General features: G+C 29.1%; 1 protein-coding gene across 3 annotated transcripts; it reads right to left on the bottom strand.

Moving 5' to 3' along the window:
- Nucleotides 1–936: 936 nt before the first annotated feature.
- Nucleotides 937–21,643, bottom strand: LOC145935950 (sphingomyelin phosphodiesterase 4). 3 transcript variants are annotated; one of them, XM_083037777.1, is made up of 14 exons: nucleotides 21,033–21,643; nucleotides 20,078–20,374; nucleotides 19,879–19,981; nucleotides 19,442–19,673; nucleotides 19,121–19,343; nucleotides 18,895–19,007; nucleotides 18,617–18,775; nucleotides 18,361–18,532; nucleotides 18,101–18,286; nucleotides 17,797–18,015; nucleotides 17,615–17,707; nucleotides 17,204–17,380; nucleotides 16,813–17,042; nucleotides 937–1,070 (listed from the first exon to the last, which is right to left on the bottom strand). In XM_083037777.1, exons 1-14 carry the CDS (start codon nucleotides 21,057–21,059, stop codon nucleotides 1,067–1,069), a joined length of 2,235 nt encoding a protein of 744 aa, XP_082893903.1. In that variant the 5' UTR covers nucleotides 21,060–21,643; the 3' UTR covers nucleotides 937–1,066. The 3 variants fall into 3 exon arrangements, with proteins under 3 accessions (XP_082893903.1, XP_082893902.1, XP_082893901.1); XM_083037776.1 differs by lacking the exon at nucleotides 937–1,070 and adding an exon at nucleotides 4,607–4,812; XM_083037775.1 differs by lacking the exon at nucleotides 937–1,070 and adding an exon at nucleotides 16,430–16,707.
- Nucleotides 21,644–21,711: the final 68 nt, after the last annotated feature.

The raw sequence follows: 21,711 nt of genomic DNA, 5'->3' as shown, positions 1-21,711 counted from the left end.
GTTTTTGTCCATATATCTATTACATATATATGTATATATAATAAGCCTTTCTCGAGCAGATGAGGAAAAATATCGGGATCCTATTATTAAAACTCGATCCTACAGGCCCCTCTCTAGGCAACCACTCTGCCATATAAAGCCTGTATTAGACTACATACTGAATATTAAAAATTATAATTTCTAAACAGAATAAAAGGAGATAATCAGAACAAAAGGAGCAGAAATTGTTTTTTCTAATAGATCAAATTTTAATTTTCAATGCATATATATAGTCTAATACGAGCTTTAAGTAACCTGGGATATTTCACAAATGCTTAAATATCTATTCTATAATTTTTCATCATTTTTTATTTACAATATATGATTTAAAAAATTATAGATGTGTCATGTTTATCACACTTTGTTTACTTGAAGTTGCAAACTGAGTATCATCCCTGTTATTTTATTTCAATACAATTTTATTTTAATGTAAACTTACATACATAAAATATGAATATGGCACTCTTAATGAGAGAGAATAACTGAAATAGAAAATAAAATAATAAAATAGTTTGATAAAAACGAAGAGTGAAAATGATAAAAATAAAAAATACAAAAAAGGTCCTAATTGTATAATCATTTTAAAGCGTATTATCTTTCAAATTATGTGTCAGTTTTACGATTATTCTATCTTTCGGTTATGCACGTGCTATGTCAATCCTATCTCGAGATTTTTCTAGAACCAAAAGATAATCGGGAGTAGTAGAGTGATTCAACACATCGACCTCGATCATAAAAATTGATGCGGGCGGCGTTTCCTCGATTCGATCTTCCTGGGCAGGCAAGAGCGGCACTAGCGATTTGTAAGTTTGCAGCTCCATCGAGGGCGAGATTCCACGTACGCTCGGGTCGCTTTCGCTGATCGCCTCTTCTTCGTCCAATCGCTCGTTCGACGGTGCGGAATCTCTAATTATGATCGCTGTTTCATTTACGGTGTTGATATCAGCGGCATTTTGACGCGTTTCTTTCTCCTGCATCGATGAAACACGCCTTTCAGAAAACGTATTGCCTGTTTTCTTATTGTCGATTACCTGTAAACCAATAAATCCCATAAAGATACATTGCAAATTGAAAGGCGAATCGGAAAAAAACATGTTACACGAAATAATTACGTAATTTAATTATCCTGATTATATTCCTTATTTTTAATCTATTTTATTATATATATATTTTACAATCTTATATGAACCACTTTGGCTCACAAAGTTTATGATTCAACTATGGGATAAGGGAAATAAATATTTAGGATTTTTACTATATATATAAATAAATTTTGTATGTTTTTTTTTAGATATATTAGTCTTTTTTCGACCTTCCAAAGAAATAAGCCTGAAAATTCCTGAAAAAGAAAATATATAGATATCATAATGCAAGTTACCAATTATTGTGTTTATACTTGCGCGAATGCATTTGCGTAAATGAAGTTATTGTTTGTATATCGTTACGTGTCTATTATATGAGATAGAAGAGACATGATATTAGATATTAGTGTTCGTAAAGATACTTATAAAAAGATGTTAACAATTAACAAAGTCTTTAAGATGATATTGTAGTACGCATATATTATTAAATTCTTGACTTTTTTATCCTTTAGCAACTACTATTGATCCTTTTTTTTATTCTCTCTCTCTTTCTCTCTAATATATTATATATATGATATTAAATTTGATGGAAAAACAATTTTATACCAACATAAGTTGTGTATTTTATGCTAATTGTAAATTGCGGTTATTTATTCTTTGGCTATGTTATAAGTTATGGCAGTGTTTTAACCGCACAATATACTAGAGCGCATTTGTGTAGCATATACGTTATTTAAAATGTATAGAAAATTAACTTGAACAAAAAATATTTTAACTTTCAGTATCAAAATAAATAATTTCACATACACTCACAATGCCACAGAAATTCTCTCAAATACTCTTTTATTATCTAATATTTAAAATGTCTCTTATAAAGATACTTCGCATTATTTGTCAAAATTTCTTTTATATTTTTTAAATTGTTTTGTTTAATATTGCCATAATTGTTATTATTTTATTTATAAATAATTTTGAATATAATAAAATAATATCGATATTATATAAAGGATTGAAGACAATGGATCGATATTATATATTTGAAATCCAACATTATTACAAAATTAAAATATAGTTTAGATCCTAGAGATTTAGATGTGTTACTTCTAATTTTAATATGTACACTGTGCAAGTATAAATTATTTTTATTATTCTATTCTAGGTGAATTCTTAGTGTTCTAAGAAAAAATAAAATATCTTAAGAATGAATCCGTTCATATTAATTAATAGAATTTGGTTGTGGATTATTTTCATTATTTCATTTAAGTTAAAATTTTTAAGTTAAAGTTAAAATTTTAAGTAAAAACATAAAACAGTATAATTAATGTTTATTATATATATAAATTATATAAATCGTCTATAACTATTTTTTTACAATTGGTCATATTTTGTGTCGTATGTTTTGATGTCAAATATTGTGTCATTATATGTTTGAAATCTTTTTAAGAAAAAAATAGTAATTTTATTTTACTATACAGAGCTAATATCTTTATTCTAGCATATTTTCTATTAATTATGTTTCTAGAAATAATTTGATAATATTCAATTTTTGTTAAATAGCGACAGAATGACAAAAATTATGTGATTTAATAAATATAGATAAGAATTTAAAAATATAATACAAAAGTGAAACGCGTCCGAAAAATAAGAAATAGATTGGAAAGTTTTATTCATTTTAATCAATTATTTTTAAAATATAAAAAAGTTAAAACTTCTTTCTTTCCTTTTTTCTCTTTTTAAAAAAATAAGCCAAAATGAATTTCTTCCTGTTTGACATTTGAAATTTAATTAAATATACAGTCAAATAGAGAAAGATTAACGCACCTGGCGTAACAGACTCGATCTTCGACTCCTCGACTGAGGAAAGTCGCTAAGACGGTGAGCCTGAAGCTGCCTCTGCGAACCGACGAGGGATCCGCGATCCTGGATTACGCTGATCACGCTTGATTTGACATTGCTGTGCGGGAAAAGTAGTCGCCAGACGAAATTCTTGAGCGCGATACGGAAATCTTTGAGATGATAGGCGTAGAGGAGCGGATTGCCGACTGAATTCATGTGCGAGAGGATGATGCAGAAGTTCATTAGGAGATCGTTCACCTCGCAGTTGGGACAAAAGGCCATTACGCAGTTTATCGTGTACAGCGGAAACCAGCAGACGATGAAGAAGAGGACGATACGCGAGAGATTCTGCGTAGCCTTGATTTCCCGTTTGCGTGCCGCACCAAGTACACGCAACATTGTCCCCGTTGTTTGATGGCCAAGACGCAAACCGCCGAGACGGCGAACAGCACCACCACCACCGTTTGGATCCACCGTGACGATTTGCTGTAGCTACAACCGTCGTACCCGTTACACTTCTTACAGGTAAATCTTTTACCTTCTATCTTTGTGATTGATGAGACTTTGGGAAATTATTTAAGCACGTCTCATTTAAAATTAGATCAGATCTTCTGCAAAATTTCCAGGAGCACCAGAAGTGTTAGGGACTTGATGAAGTCTGCAGGCCAAATTAATAATTGCATTTGTAACTGTATGAGTATTTCTATGAGTAACGTTTCCGAGTGGTCTCACAGAAGTATCCCTTTTGCAGAGATTAGCTTCTGATTATTGAGTGCACACACACAGTTTTGCTACTTTTTCACTTATTTATTATCTATAAATCTATATAAATCAATTTATTCGTAATTTTACTTTATTAATGAGTAGGCAACAATTGTGAATAACAAATTAATTTTTCAAAACAATTTATACACTGTTCACAAGTGCTTGAAACAGTAACACTTCTCACGGATGGCGCCCAATTGGACACATTATTTAATTAAACACTTAAGCATTCTCTGACTGATCAATCAGACTAATCACCTTAAGCACCTTGGTCGATACGAGTGATTGAGAGAATTTTTTCTTAGAATTTACCCTGAAAATCATGGTAATCGGACAATATGGTATGGAAAGAATTTTATTAGAATTTCTCTGATTAATATTTATCACAATAAAAAATAATAATATATATCACAATAAAATATAAAATATGTTTGATTAATTTTACTAAACTATATAGTAAAATTAATCAAACATATTTTATATTTTATATTCTCATAAAATTCTTTCCATACCATATTGTCCGATTACCATGATTTTCAGGGTAAATTCTAACAAGAGAAAATTCTCTCTGTGTACAATCGCGAAGACTGTTAACGTCAAAACAATATTGCACCGGTGTTCAGTATGCGTTCTGAAAATATGGATACTTCCTATAGCGATGGGATACTTTCAACAAGACACCAAGCTTCCAAATTCTGGTACTCCTGAGAGTTTTACAGGAAATTTGACTAGCTTTAAATGAGGCATGCCTAAATCATTTCCCAAAGTCTCATTTCAATCGCGAGAGTAGACGATAAAAGGTTTATTTGTTAATTATTTCCCTATATATATCATTGTTTGCCTTTTTGGCATTCAGTTTCTTCATTCGTGTGACTAACCTGCTTTATGATCACTCGATATATATGGGCGTAGAACGCAGCAATCAGCAAGGCGGGAAAGATTATTGTGGCGAAGTATAAGAATACGAGGTAATCATAATCCATAACTTTGGTGAAAATACATCTATGATCGCTTGTTTCACCAGCGTTCCATCCGAATAATGGCAGGAACCCCACTAAAGTGCCCGCTATCCAGCACACGCATATTATACCTGAAAGCGAGTGTTCCTTGTTGTAAACATGCCATGTATCGACATCGTCTATATACACACAGTTATTTTAATTAATAACACTCGTATACATTCATTAGATATGGATTATTAATTACGATTAATATCTATTACATTCTTTCACTCTTTATATCGAACAAAATTTTTATACCCGCAGTAGACGAAGATAAGCGAATTTTTTATCGATTAATAGAAAACGTATTCCACTGGGAAAAATACGTATTATTTTGCAACATTACACATGTAATAAAACATCATTGCAATATAATATTGTTCTATATATATTCCTCCGCTAGCTGTTACGTGATAAAATTATCTCATATTCAAATTTTCAATAAATAATAAGTGTAAAATATTCATGTAATTTTACATATTTATATATGTTTTATGTAATTTTACATATTTTTTTACAGTATATATCAAGTCTACAAAAGGCGACTACTAACATAAGATTAAAAGTATATCTTTTTCTGTCAGCTTAATTTCTGATACAGTCAACAAAAGATTCAGAATATTAAACAGATTGTTTGAAATTGGGCGGATGAATGGGAAATTGTTAATCTATTGCGTATTTGAAGCGAAAAATCGGATTTAATATTTATATAAATTAAATCTCAAGTTTTATGAATTATAATATTAAATATAATTTATTTTATTATTTGTTTTATGTTACCTTTATTAAACAGCTCCTAGTTTGCTCCTAATTTTGTCAACTTTGGAAGAATACATAATTAGGATAACGGATGCGTATTTTAAAGTTATATATACTCTTTTATTACTGTTTGACACGAAGAAATTTGTTTAGAGTTTGTAATGACAGCACCTTATTTTTTATTTTTATAGTTTTGCTTTTTTCTTGACTGCGTCGTTTATTATATAATTTTATTTATTAATTTTTTTAAATATACTTTTTTAAATATTTTTTAATATTACGCTAGAGAGTCTAAAAAAGGGATTGAAATGTACGGCTATATTTGATTTGTAATTTCTTAGTGCATAATAAAATTACTCGCAGCAATTACTGCGCTGGTTCTCATTGCCATTTTCATTATCTTTTATTGATTATTCTTAAGTGAGCCTTCATACTAATTATTTATTTCGAATTACTTTTTAATTATTCTTCTTACTATTTTTCTTTTAAATACACGCGCTGATAGAGATTGTACGAAAGAAAGAAAAAATATATGGACATATTTTTTTTATACATATATAATTATATGTATTTATATTTGATTATAATATGAACTTTGTTCCGGACAATAACATTTATACAATATTTTACATAAAACGTTTTTTTCAAAAACGTTTTATTTTTAAGATAATTGAGACGCGATTTAGAAAAGATATAGCACTAAATCACAATTTACGCAATAATGTCATGTAATTATCGGTTTACCGTATTTATATCCTTACATCCGAATGTACATATAATTTGGAAAGTGAGATTAGAGTACCATGTAACTACCGAGCCTTCTTGTCTCTTTCATTAACATCACTGTATTAGTTAATAACGTATCTAAAGATCTGATTTAAAGCTTCCTTTGTAACTGATCCTTAACTAAACAAGTCTGCAATTGCGGTTAAGCTATTACATAAGAGTGTAATCTATAATTCCTGTTAGAATAATCCAGAATCATATTTGCCAAATACCCGCTTTTATTGTGTCAATGAAATATTAAAAACTGTGTTCAAGTATTTGCAATATTTAGGACTGATTTCATTGACACGTCGCTTAAAATAAACTCTGATCAAAACTAATTTTTCTCTCTCTATTTCTGTATTATGGATACTGTAATCTAGAAAAATATCTAAATATAAATTGCCAGAAACAACTCGCTTCGTTCAAACTATCGGCAATCTTGATCACTTGAATGAACAAGTTTGTTTCTTAGCGTTTATAAGAAAAGCGAAAAAAAAAAAGAATAAAATCAATTCACGTAAAATGATGTAATCATTACGTCGAGATCGAGTTCCTGCTATTCCTCCTAAGAGTGGAAAAATGACACGTCGGATCATCGTCCGCTATTAATAATCTCATGACACGAGCACCCGATATCGGGAATCAAATTAATAACGTCAGAGCTGGGAACGAAGGATGATGGTCCCTCACCTATGGCAGTTTTGGTGCGTACAGTGCGCGAATATCTCATGGGATGTAATATCGCCCAGTAACGATCGACGGACACCGCCACCAGGCAAAAGATGCTGATGGTGCAGAGAACGACGAGGACCGATACGGTGAACAGGCAGGCGTGTAGATTCGTCGGTAGACCGATGCTCGCGAGGATCGCGAACGGGATCGCGAAGAGACCGACGAGTAGATCTGCTGCAGCCAACGAGACGATGTAGTAGTTTGTACGTCTGCGTAGCTTCCGTTCTTTGCCGAACACGATGATCACCAGGCCGTTCCCGAGGACGGCGCAGATCGCCACTAGAATCTCGCAGACGGTGTACGGCAGGTTCAGCTTCGTTTCCACAGACGATGCGTTTGTTGGGTTGAAATGATCCAAATAGTCGAATATCGTGTCGGTCGCATTCGACGTGAATGCCATCATCCCGACTATCGTTGGTCAAGACTGTCATCTGACAGTCTTATTGGCGCCCTCGAAGACACAAACGAATGATTCTCGTCGTTACCCTTCGATCTTGAAGCATGATACTGTATGATGCGGTATAAAGTTAGCCGGAGCAATCATCATGTTGGCTCGTAAATGGGATGTCGTGATATTTTCCAGTATGATAAGCAATAGTCATTGCTTCTTCGATAGAATTCCCGATATATTTCTTAGATGTTTAATAATTGTTACTTTCTCTCTTTTTTTTTAACTCTCGAACTCTCGTTAACTTCATTTGCTGGAGATCGTTCAAAATCGCGGATTTCATCATCGGACGCAAGAAAAAGAAGACTGATTGCTTCATCATTCACGCGCTTGCTCCGGAATTAACAATTCTTCTTCAGTGATTATCCTAGACACTAGACATTAGTCTTCATTGAAAAATATTCCAGTTTTTTTTAAATTCTATTATCTTTATAAATACTGGTACCTATCGATTGATCTTCGAAGGAATCAAAATGTGTTGCGCTACCAATTTCGTGCATGAAATTTACGTGAACTTCCGTGTATCACTATATTTGATTCATTTTTCCTTGTTTTATAACCCGGTTTATTCTGCCGGCTTTTCGATATTTTTGATAATTAATATTTTTATTAATAAATTTTTTTCGGTCTTTCGCTTCTCGCATCAGAGAAGACGATCGATCGGTCGCTCATTCGTTTCGCGTGATATGCTAACGGACGTCGCGTTTCCTGTCCATTTACTTATATGGGAGGAGCAGCGAAATCGAGTTAAGATGGATTTCCGCACGATATCATCTAATAGGACTGTATTTTGTGTCACGCGAATTTGCAGACACACCGTCACGTCGCTATGAAGCAAAGCTAGGAAGCCGTTTTCGTATTCATGTACTCAGCACATCACATTTTCTCTCGCGATCACGCATCGCTGTTACTTTTTTCATTATTACTCATTATTTAGAGATAATTTTATTTTTATTTAGAGATAATTTTATTAACATTACTTTTAGATATCCAGTAGATTGATTTCAACAGCGATAAAAATTTTTATTACACCGAGCAGACGAACAAAGAAAAAAAAAAAAAAAGAGAGAGAGACAGAATGGCACTAATTAAAAAAAATAATATCCTACCAATCACACAATTGAAAATTTATCTTTTTAATTGTTATATTAATTCGCGTCATTCATTCATGTACATCCTCGAAAGAGCGGGAAAAATTATTGCATATAAGGTCTGTCACTTCTCGATGAGAGAATCGATCGATCGACTCGGCTGAATACTTATGTAAATTCTATTTTATGTTATGGTAAATATTTTTATGTGTTATTAATTAGCTTGATACACACATAAGATTCTCTTCTTCGCAATACGCGAAACCGTAAAAAGCACTAACAAAGCTGAAGCGAACGCGTGCGCCTTCGCAACCCTATGGCGTGTGACTGAGGTGTTCCTTGTGACAGTAGAAAACACGAGGTGGAGGTGGAATCTCTAGCTCGTGCTCTTCCTTCCGCCTTCGTTATCAAAATGTCAAGTCAAGGAAAGCCTTATTTTACGCGTTCCATGTTGCATTGATCGTGTAATATCGATGTACCGCGAACGGATGCGATAAGGGTTGATGGGTGCATTTCATATTTGCAGTACATCGTTCATTTAAATTTAACGTGGATTTTCTTCTTATAACTTAATAATATCAATTCGTTTATCGCTTGTAGCAGATGTGGTCATGTCAAACACATTTCCCAATTTTTTCCTACACTTTTTTGTTTTTCTAGAAATTACATCCCTTTCAGTGTCATCCTTGATGTCTTCTAAATGCGAGAAGCCCAAGGAACGTATATAACATTTATTGTGCAATATAACTTAATTTTGATTGAAAAAATATATTAAAAAATATATTTGATAGAAAAATCATACATGAAATCATCGATATAAAATTGCGTTTGATCTTGCTCCTCATGTCTCGTTTTAACATGTAAATTACATACATTCGATATCAAAATAAGACGAGATTTAAACAATCACATGCTAAATGAATGGTTGCAATTTTATAAGAAAAAATAAGACGCAATTGGATATTGCTTTCTTTCGTAAATAGATTTTTTTTTTGTTTAAGATTAATTTCATCTTCAGTATTATATAAAGAAAAACGTGACCTATTGTATGTTGATAGCTCCTTGTAACAATCAATAGGTATAATATAGCCTGCAGTGGTTATAAAAAAATTTTATATCTGACATAAGTCATTACTCTTGCTTATGCAATTGTATTTGCATAAAAGCATGAGCGACAGATAACAAACAAGAAAAATCAATTGTTTATAGAAGAACAAAGTAGTTAGATAAATAATTTATTTATATTTTGTCCGATATTTCTTTATCCTCTGCACTGAAAAAAAATTTGTTAACTTGATTAAACCTTTCAACTAAACATTATTTTGTTAATTGAATATATAGAAATATTTAAATTAAATATAACATATTAAATCTAACAAAACGTATATTTGATTTAAATACTAATATATGTTCAATTAACAAAATAGTAATTTAGTTGAAAAGTTTAGTCAAGTTAACAAATTTAACAAGAGTCTAATGTAAAATAAAATGAAAAATAATGTAAAATATGTAGACTATCGTAACTTCGAACATAGTCGAAAATTTTCGTAAAAGTAATTGTCCGATTTCATAGGATCCTCACGTGCTAAAGCTATTCCTGTGCGTAAGAGTTAAAAATGACACGATAGCCATCGACCGTAATTAATAGATATGATGCGTGCGTAATGATTAGTATCGCAAAGCGCTTGATGATGAGGCACGAACCGAACATTTGTTATCACACGACATTTTTAAACGTCGATAAAATCGGGGAAAGGGGCAGAAGGGATAGAATTACTCTGTCAAGGCTAACTAAACAATAAGTCTATACATTTGTTACTCTCTCTCTTTTTGCGGAGAAGTTAAGTATATGCATACCAATACGCGCAAATAAATACATATATATACACGCATATACAGGGTGTTTATAAAATATTTGGACAAACTTTTAGGGCTTCTATATATATTCTTCAAAATATAGAAGAAAATTTATATATAGCCATAGTAAAAAATAAATAATTGAGCGCGCGAAATTAAATTAATAAAATAAAGTTTATATTAACATTATTATTAAATAATCCCTAAAATGGGATAGCTTTGCAATCGCTCATTTTCGATTATGGATATATATAAATTTTATTCTTTACTTTGACGTGAGAAATACGCCCTAGAAATTTGTCCAAGTATTTCGTAAACACTCTGTATAGGTATGTATTTGAAATACAATTCATGTGTCTTCTCTCCTTTTCTCCTATATTGTGGTTGCAAAAAACGTCAGTCTTCTTAATAACCGCGAGTATTAATGTAAATATTTCACGAGCTCTCCTTTTGCCATATTTCCAACAAGTATTTTATCGAATTGTGAAACAACAGAGCATAATTTAATCAACAGTTAAATATTTATTATCCTTTCATTTTGAACACTTTTATTTCATTTTATTTATTATATAATTTATTATATAATTTATATTTAATTCTCTCATATAAAATAATTTTTTTTAATTTTATAACAACGCTTAAAAAAAGAAAGCAAAATATACATATTGAAAAACTAGAGTATTACAAAGTGTGTATTATATATTTGCGCATTATTTATTTCCTCACGCTATATATTCTGGAATAAAATAAAGAATATAATATGTCCAATCAAGTATTTATGCATTGTTATAAGATTTAAAAAAAATCATTATATGAATAAAATATAAATTAATAAATAAAATAGAATAAAAGTGTTCAAAATAAAAGGATAACAAATATTTGACTGTTGATTAAATTATGCTCTGTTGTTTCACAATTCGATAAAATACTTGTTGGAAATATGGCAAAAGAAGAGCTCGTGAAATATTTACATTAATATTATATCACAAGCAAAAGATTCCGACACACAATAATTATTTGCAAAAAAGCTACACTGAGAGAATTTTCTCTTAGAATTTACCCTGAAAATCATGGTAATCGTAAGACAATATGATATGGAAAGAACTTTACGAGAATTTCTCTGATTAATATTTATCACAATAAAAATAATAATATCTATCACAATAAAATATAAAATATGTTTGATTAATTTTACTATGCAGTTTAGTAAAATTAATCTAACATGTTTTATATTTTATTGTGATAGATATTATTATTTTTATTGTGATAAATATTAATCAGAGAAATTATCATAAAATATGATTTTCAGGGTAAATTCTAAGAGAAATTCTCTCTGTATAGATTTCTTGAGTACAACTTCTTCTCTTCTTCTTTTTCTATATTTGCTTTTGTTACCCACAATTTATATTCATACAAATACAGAATACAATCGCGATTGTTTGTCAAGATCGAGATTAATTATTGCCAATCAGTGGCATATAATATATAACAATATAATTTGTTGATGAGTTATCACTGCCCCAATATATGGCGTCTAAAAAAACAGCGGAAGGCTGTTCAACTTACAATTAGACACTTCCATTCGTTGCTAGTGGCTTTAACGAACGGTAAACGAGTTCATTTGTGAGAATTCGTACATATTCATTGTCCATAACTGGCGTATAACAGAGCGCTTGACATTGCATAAAGGATCTCTAATTGCACCGCGAAGTTAAATGACTTCTCTCTTTCTCTCTCGCGCGAGCAGCCTCTCGATGAACGCGATCTAAATCGAAAATAGGTCGTGTTCGTGTTACATCGACCATGTGTAAATACACCCTTGAATATACTACCGAGTGTGTGTAATGGTTTAATACGACTAATGTGTCGCGCCGGAAGATAGGCTTAAATTCAGTGCCGTATATTTCCGATCGCCGGATCCACCAATGTCAATAAGACCAAAATCTGTATGAAAAAATGAAATAAATTTGAAAATCGAGAGACACACGATAATATCTCTCGTCAAAAGTTAGTAGGACGGATAAATTTAACGGGAAAGCACAAAACAAATTTCTTTTTAAACATATATATAATATTTTAATATGGATCTCTTCATTAGTTTTTAATGTTTATATTCGATAATTTTTGGGTTTTCTTTTTTGTCCACTTAAAAGCTTAAAGAAGGAGGAATATTTAAATTTAAGAAATAAATAAAAGTTATTGCGATGAAAGGATATGATATAAATTATGTTTTTTAGTTCTTCTAAAAAATATGCATATGAGAAAGAGCTTGCGGATTATTAGGTGTATAATGCTGTTTTTAACGAAGCGGGAACACAAAACACATGGAGAGTAACGTGAGCTTTATTTATATTGTAGAAGTAATAAAGATCAGCTTTTCCTCGTTTAAAAAACGACTAGAAAAAACACGTGCAAAAGAAAGAATCAGAAAATAATATAAAAACGCACGTGGGTGCGATATTTAAAAAGATCTAATTAAAAACCAACCTCCAACAGATCCACGATATTTACGCGATGTCATGCTTACTTAACTGCATGCTTTACTTTTATTACAGGCTACGCGTGACGTGAAACTATATAAATTAACACATAACACGTTATTTCCTTACTTTTTTCTGTTAAAGTTAAAAGATTATATTTCTCCATGTTCCTTTCGTGTAGAGATATAAATAACAAGATAGAAAAATATACTCGAGAAAAAAGTCTATATACAATTAAGTAAAATATATATAATATTAAAAATAAATATATAAAAATTTTAAATTTTATTATTTCTAAAAAAAAGATGCAAAAAATTATTCTTTTATTTATTTTTTCAATTATTCTTTTTTTTTTTTTTTGTACATACGGATAAAAATTATACAAAACAAAGCTTATTTTATATATATATAATGATTTTTCAATTAGTTAAAATTCAAGATCACAATTTTTTCCTCTTCAAAATCATATAAATTTTCTTTGACACACTTTTTTTTACATGTCTTGTTTTGAGATATTTGTGATGTGCAATTAAAATAGGACATCCTATATTTATATTTAATTGTATATAGATTTTTTCTCAGATATCCCTTTCTAAATAAGGCAAGTTATTAACATTGTTAAAACGCGCGAAGTGCGCGCTTGTGTTGTTTAGTGAATAATATGTTATAATACCTTATCTTCGATTAATATATTTTGATAGAAATCAACTGATAACTGGCAAAAATTTTAATCGAGTTTAAAGAATTATAACATAGTATTTAAAACATATTATTATTAAAAATTTTTATAATATATTATTATTTTAAAAATTAATTAACAAATTAACGCTTTAATCAACTGATTTCTGTCAAAAAATATTAATAAAACGAAAATTTGCTAATTAAATTTTGAAATAATAATGTGTTATAAAAATTAAAATAGTAATATGTTATAAATATAAATAATATGTTATAATGCCTTATCCAATAAATATTTTTGGACAGAAATCAGCTGATAAGTATCAAAAATATTAACCGAGTGTAAAGTGTTATTAATTATCAAAAATTATTATAATCGCAGATGAGGCATTATAACATATTATATAAAACATATTACTATTTTAATTTTTATAACACATTATTATTTTAAAATTTAATTTGCAAATTTTCGCTTTATTCATATTTTTTGACAGAAATCACCTGATTAAAACGTTAATTTGCTAATAATTAAAAAAAAATATGTTATATAAATTAAAATAATATATTTTAAATATTATGTATGTTATAATATTTTAAACTCGATTAATATTTTTGACAGAAATCAGCTGATTTCTGTCAAAAAATATTAATCGAGTTAAAACAAACTTTATATTATTTTATTTTAAATATCACTTTTTAACGTAAAATTGAAGAATAGCGCGCGCGTAGCGCGCGCTTGTGTTGATCTAGTATAATTATGAAAATATAACAATTATCTATAATGATATGATTTTTTTATATATTAATATAAAATTAAAATCATATCATATTAAAATTATTTCAATATAAAGTATATTATACGTATTTTATATATAAATTATAAATAATATAATTTATATAAAATAATGAAATTTATATATAAATAATAATATAATTACAAATTAATTTTATAAAGAGAGTGAAATTAATTATATATTTTATAAGAAATTAATTTTATATAAGTACTCAAATTTGTCTTATTTTTTAAAATAGAGATTAATTTTTTATTCTTGTGTGCAAAAATTAATTTCTTTGCATTCAATTTTTTCAGTTTTGTTTTGTTTTTTTGTAATTTTAACGACGACACAAGATATGTGCAAGATATATTTAATTATTTGTATATTTATTTTATTTTTAATTTTTAAAATTAGAGTTATTGAAAACTTTGTATATATATGTATACATATATGAATATTTCCATTTTATAACTAAAAATTTTATATCTAAATTTTATTTATAATTAGTCTTGTAAGAAATGTAAAAGTCAATTTCACTTTCTTTTACTCGAAAAAATCTGTTCGAGAATCTCATATTTTTTACTGATGCAGTCGCTATATTCACGAATTCATGCGATTAATAATCTTTTGAAAGTATAGTGAGTTGTTTTATAATGATTAAAAGAATTAATAATCGCTGCTATATTTTTTGCATTATATTGATTTTATGTAGTTTAACTTTTTTTTTACTTATACTTGAAGCTATATCGATCGACTAGCTTCAATTTTCGAATTCAATTTGTCTAATGAGACAATTGCGAGCTTATTTTCTCAATGCATTATGTTGATTAAGCTCGTTCGTGTTACTTCATGTTAGTATTTATATTCGTTCAGATAACGATGACTAGGTCGTTTTTGTGACGTCACATTGAAAAAATGTGACTGAAAAAAGATTAAAAAGTAAACACGTCAATAATATATTAACAGAAATGCATTTGTAAAGAAAAATCCAAAAAAAAAGGAAAAAAGAATCCAATATTAAAAAATTTAGTGCAATAAAGTATTATTAAATTATTTTTTTCATTATTCTTATCATTTTTCCTATGAAGTCATATTCTTTCTTATGTAAAGTTTCCAGAAATGCTGTTTTCGAAATATTCTAATTTTTCGTGAATAAATTGCATTAATTTAAAATATGAATCTCGTGTGGTGGGATGCGCATGATAAACAATAATCTTAAATCGTGTGAATAGATATATATTACACAAATATCGCTTCTTACGAATACTGTAGTAGAAGCGACATTAATTTATATTATAGTTTAAAATAATTTCTCTTCTACGAGAAAGAAGAAAAAGAGAGAGACCTAAATTGATTTCAACCATATATTATCAGTAATAAACGTAATATATATGTGACCAATAACAGATAATTGAGAAATAAATGATTTCTTATATATTTTAAAAATATCCTAATTTTTTAATATTATTAATTTCAATAAGCTAAAAGATTTGTTTTATATATATATATATATAAATTATATGTGCCACATTGCTCAGCAGCAGCTAATAGATATATTAAATAGCTGATTCAGAGAGAAAATAGTTCAGAAAATTCATTTCTATTGTCATTTCCATAAATTTATAAGTTAATTTTTTTTTAAGCAATAATGATATTTAAAGCACTTGCACTGTAATTATTTTGTAAGATAGAGAGAAAAGGAGGGAGCAATTAAGGTAAAAGTAAAATGCTTGGGCATGCACCTATATCTGGACATTCGTATTTTTTTGGCTTTAAATGCGGATATCAAAACTTTCAGCCATGAACATATGTACATACATTTAATATATGTATATATACATTCCATATTAAAAATTTAGATATCCATATTTAAAAACTAAAAAAATACGAATGTCCAGATATAGATGCATGTCCAAGCATTGATACTTTTACCTGAAATATTTTCATAATATACATATATATTATATTTTTATATCATTTATGGCAAGCACAAACGATTTATTGGTATATTTTATAAATAATCGTAAATACACACAAAAAAAATAGTAGGTTACAAATATTATTAAAAATATATTTTATATGGATGTGTGTATATATATATATATATACACACGCTAATATATATTTATATTATATATATGTAAATATCAAAAATTGTTAAACATTTATACGAATATACGAATATATCCCAATGTATCTTAAAACACCTTACACAGAACTGTAACTTATTGGTCATTTTAAAACCACTGAAAATCAGCGGTTGATAGAAAACGTAGTTGAATTTGGTCTGAAAGAATTTATATCAGATGGAAAATAATGATGCAATGTGGCACGTATAATTATGTACATAATCCAAACCCAAAGTGCAAATCCCAAAAACTTAAAAGGACCATAACTGTAAGAGAAAACGGTAAGCGCATAGAGTAATACTAGAATTGTCATAACGTAACGTAATTTCAATTCACAACAAATTATAAAGAGATCATGAAATTATACGTACTTGGTAAGCCATGCGACAAATATACCGCATAACACACTGACGAGAAAAGAGTAGCTGGCTAAAGGTCGCAAACTCAATCGAGGTGGCAGTCGTTCCTCGTAGCCACTGGTGAATCCGTTAGGCGTACGTTTCGGTAACTTCGTAACTGTGACAGGTGGTGCAATCAATTGCCGAGAAATACTACCGAAGAAGCTCGGTCTGTTGTACAGTGCGATGATCTCACGTCGATACTGCAAATTCGCGAGTTATTAGACCGACGAATAACAATTTGTGCATTAAAGATATATATAAAATATGTATAGTTGTATACGTATAATTATATAAAATATATAATATGTATAATATATAATGTATAATTATAAAATGTAAAATACATATATATGTATAATACCTTGAAATTGATGTAACAGCATAATTTGTACAAGCTTCTAACGAGAAAAGCACACTCATTCGTTCGAATCGGCTGTAGTTCTGGATCACCCATGTATTCGATATATCGACACGTTTGCCTATCCTTTTGCAGGGGTACAAAAGTACCCGGTCTACTCGAATCAAGACTAGAGTCCGTCTAAAAATTAATAATATTCTTTTTTAATTAAATGAAAAAAGTTTTGATAAAATTTCACTAAAAAAATCATAGTCAATACAAATTCAAATATGAAAAGCTAATAAGAATCAGGTGCAGATATTGGCGTGACAAAATTGCTTTTAAATTCCTCTTTAATTATTTTGTTTTGGTCCTTTTTTGAACCATCCTCAGCATATCGGTAAAAAAAAACTTGTTATAGTCAATAGTTCATACCTGCGATTGATGACAAAAGGAAGTTGACAGAATACTATCATGATATTCTTGATCCGCCACTATAGCATCTTGTGGAATGTCTTCGAGGTTGATCTGCAATAATCACGATTATCTCTCTATGTGATATTTACATTAATATAGATGTACAATTTGTGTTATAAGTGTAAGAAAAATTTAGTTACTTGAAATATATCTATTAGCTGCTGCTGAGAGGTAGCCAAGAGTAGAGGAACGCGTCGTCGTTCTTCTATGCTGATATCATCTGAGGAATAATCTTCGCAATTAATAAATTCCCATAAAGACAGCAAAAAGCGCTTTCCTCTTCTTCTGTTTTCCAAAGCTTCGACCAAACTAGTTGCTGTTAAATGCGCTTGTTTAATGGTGCTTAAGAACCATACAACCTATAAAGAAAATAAACTAATCAGAAACTAGTAATCGATAGATATCGATAGATATATTTAGAGATCTACGAAAAGTGGAAAATACCTGCAAAGTGATAGCTGATGAAAACATAGGCATATATTGATATGTCGGACCTTCTAACTCGAGAATCTGTTGCCTAACAATCGATGTCCATTGATTGGTGGTTAGTCGACCTTTACTTAAGCCTACATCGTCCATACAACTTTCTACTTCACATATCATTTTTGCTAAATGTGGTTGCGAAAATACCTATACAGAGAAATATATTTTTAAAAATTATAGAAAATAGTATACTCTATAGCAATGAAAGAAAATATACGTACCTTTGTAACTCTGAATAACATTAGTGCATTCTTAGGTGCTACTAAATCGGTTCTCATAAATCGTGGAAGCAACTGTTGAAATATAGCTGTATATGCTAACAGATTATTGGCAACAAAAGAAATCCATCTTCCAGGGTCATGAATTTTATCTCTTTCTTCTTCTTCTCTTTTACTAAAAACATTGAAGCGCAAATATTAGCAATATTTTTATATTAGTTTAATATTAGCAGTACTTTTATAGTATTGATATATGTACCCTTCTTTAGTGTATGTTACTCCCGGAACATATCTCCATGGTTGAATAAAACTCAACCAAGCTTCCAATATTAATCTAAACGAACTGTCCAATGGCCAATGATATATTGCTTTTCGCAAAAACGTATATATTTTTCCTTGAACCGAAGGAAGAATTATTCTATAAATAAAAATAAAATAATAGTAAAAGGAAGTTATGTACAATGTAAAATATTATAAAAAATATATTTATAAATTTAAATAAACAAATAATATATATATAATAAAATATCTCAATACCTCTTCAATTCATCCATAGCACTTTTGTCACCTGTTGCGCTATTCGTAAATTCATGCAGCGTTTTTATAAATGCTCTTACAAGGCGTATATGTTCACCAGAATGTATGCTATGCTAAAATTAGAAGTTATTATTAGAATTATTCTTGTTCTTATTCTGTGGAAATATTATATTTTTTTTATATACATCATTATTCACTGTTTGTTTATTCAATCGAGAAAACTTACTCGCCGCGGTATCGAAGTTAAGTAGGATGTATTCAATTGGGAAGTCAATTGCGCATTCTCTGCATATTCCAACCAAAAATCGAGAAAAACCTGCACTACAGTCTCACTTCTCCATACTTGCGGTAAGCATTGTTGTTGCGGTACACCTGATGCAGGACTTGTCGTTCCTGGTGATAATATGGACGTTCTTAGAAGCCTCGGAGTTTGCATTCTGTGATAATCTCTGATTGGGAAGATTTAAGAAAATATATGAATAAAATATATTTGCTACTTAAATTTATGCGACTTATTTCTCAATATAAACATTAAATGTTTCCATACCTTCTGAATTCTGGTGACTGAGTCAATTTTCTTGGTGGAGTTTTTTTGACATACGGTCCAATCATTGGTAAAACGATAGAATTATCTTTTGGAAGGAAATGATACAAATAACGATGTGCTAATTGAACGTAAATAGTTTCCCAATTCGCCCATACATTCTCTGACTGTTGCAGTTGTAACCAAGGATTGGTCAGATGATACGCAAAATGAAAAATGTAATATTCAAAAGGATATATATTTGCATTAAGGAAAAATCAATACTAATAAGGCATAATATAATTTAAGCAAGATAAATCAAGGACATTATGATGTACAGAATCAAGGCATTATTAAATATTCCTTCAATTTTAACGGGCATTATTATATTATTATAGTAGATATTAGTATATAGTTAGTAATTAAATAGTAATAATTATATAGTATTTGACAAAGGATACTCATAGATAAAGCTGAAGGAAGACGGGTTCCTTGATCATCTCTAATTTTATCGAGATAAAATGGCGATATTACTCCTTCTCCCAACATGGAGCGTATTTTTGACTAAAATATGAAACAATAAGGTTTGTAGCTGTAATAAATATAAAACAACATACGCACGTATATATTATGTAGCATAAATTAAATTTTAAGACATACTGGAAGATATGATGTTGGAAAGTTATACTTCAAGTAACAGTCTGGAAGCAATTTGTAACATAATGAAAACATTGGTCCTTGTGGACAAAGAAAGTTGCACAGTGCTTCGTACTCTTGTGGATTCTTAGTTGTAATAATGTGCAGATTCCATCCGACATTATCTACTATTCCAAATAAAGAGTCTATCAGTAGAGGGAAGACAAGCTGCAGTTCAGTGGTACTTGACTCTTCTATCAATATAGCTAGATCTCTGCATCGTTCCACCAATGGCTCATTTAAATATCTCTGTGCTCTGATCTAAAGATTCATAAAAATGATATAGTAAAATTATTATTATATTATATATATAATAAATTATATTTATTATATTATATATTGTATATTGTTTTTATCGCTCTCATAGTTATTATATAAATATTATTATAAGATTTATATAATTTTTTCTATAAATAATCAATGCATATAATGTATAACATTAGATTTGAAATGTAATATTTTAAAATTAAAGAATGAAGAAAAAGCAATAAGAGTACATAGGACACAATGAATTTATTATGCACTAAGCTAAATTAGAATCAAAAATATATAAAAGAATATATAAAAAAAAATATATAAATATATTAAAAAATATGAAAAACGTATACATTTCGGTCTCTTTTTTTGAACCACGTCAGTATAATAAAAAACTATAAATGTAAAAATAAATATAAATGTAAACATAAATAAACATAATAAAACATAAATGTAAATATAAACATAAATATAAATAAGTAAAGTAAAACACAATTAATGGGTAAAATAATAAACTAATAAAAATAAAAATTGAAAATTATTATTAATTTCAAAATAAATATAATTGTGTTCTTTTTTAAAAGAATTCTTTTACTGTTCCGGTTTTTAAGGTTATGTCTTGCTACTTTAACTTGCCAAGTTAATTTACATTGAATGTACATACTGTAGCAACATCAGTCGAAGCAGCCATTGTTCAGAGATTTTTCGTCCTTGAATAAACTAAAAATCAGCACTTAAAAACAATAAACTATATTTTTTTAACGCTGTTTACTTATATATCATCTGTGTTTTGTTTTAGAAATGAAGTCTTCTACAAGTATATACAGTGGCTGCGTTCGGTTTGACTAAAGTCACTAGAGTCACTAGTCTAGTGACTTTAGTAAATACAATAAATAAATATTTATTATAAATATGTTAAATTTATCCTTGAAACTGACCACGCACTATCATCCGTGTTTGTTACTCTTGCTAGTCATTTAAATTTAAATATGTAATATATATGTTACATTTAGAGAGTCTTAATAAAGTCTGAGTTATAACATTTGCTCTTTTATTATTATTGATGCAATTTTTTGATATTATATTAGGATATTAGGATTTTGTGTGGTAGTATGTGTTAGGAGTATGTGTGTGTGTGTGTGTGTGTGATATTTTAAGAAAAGATTTAAACAATAAAATATACACCTATCCCAGTGAGAAATGGTGGTCGAATCGACGTCGATTTGGTCGAATCGATGTCAATTCGACGTCGATTCGACCAATCATTTCTCGCTGGGATATATTTTATAATATTTTAAATTTAAATAGATAATTTAAAAACTTGATATACTTTCTTTATATTT

Source organism: Prenolepis imparis, unplaced genomic scaffold (assembly GCF_030444845.1).
Source record: "Prenolepis imparis isolate NDT839.2.m4 unplaced genomic scaffold, iyPreImpa1.0 SCAF_5, whole genome shotgun sequence".
Taxonomy (NCBI): Eukaryota; Metazoa; Arthropoda; class Insecta; order Hymenoptera; family Formicidae; genus Prenolepis; species Prenolepis imparis.
The sequence above is the reverse complement of the archived record's forward strand: the minus strand, read 5'-3'. Positions and strand labels throughout refer to the sequence as shown.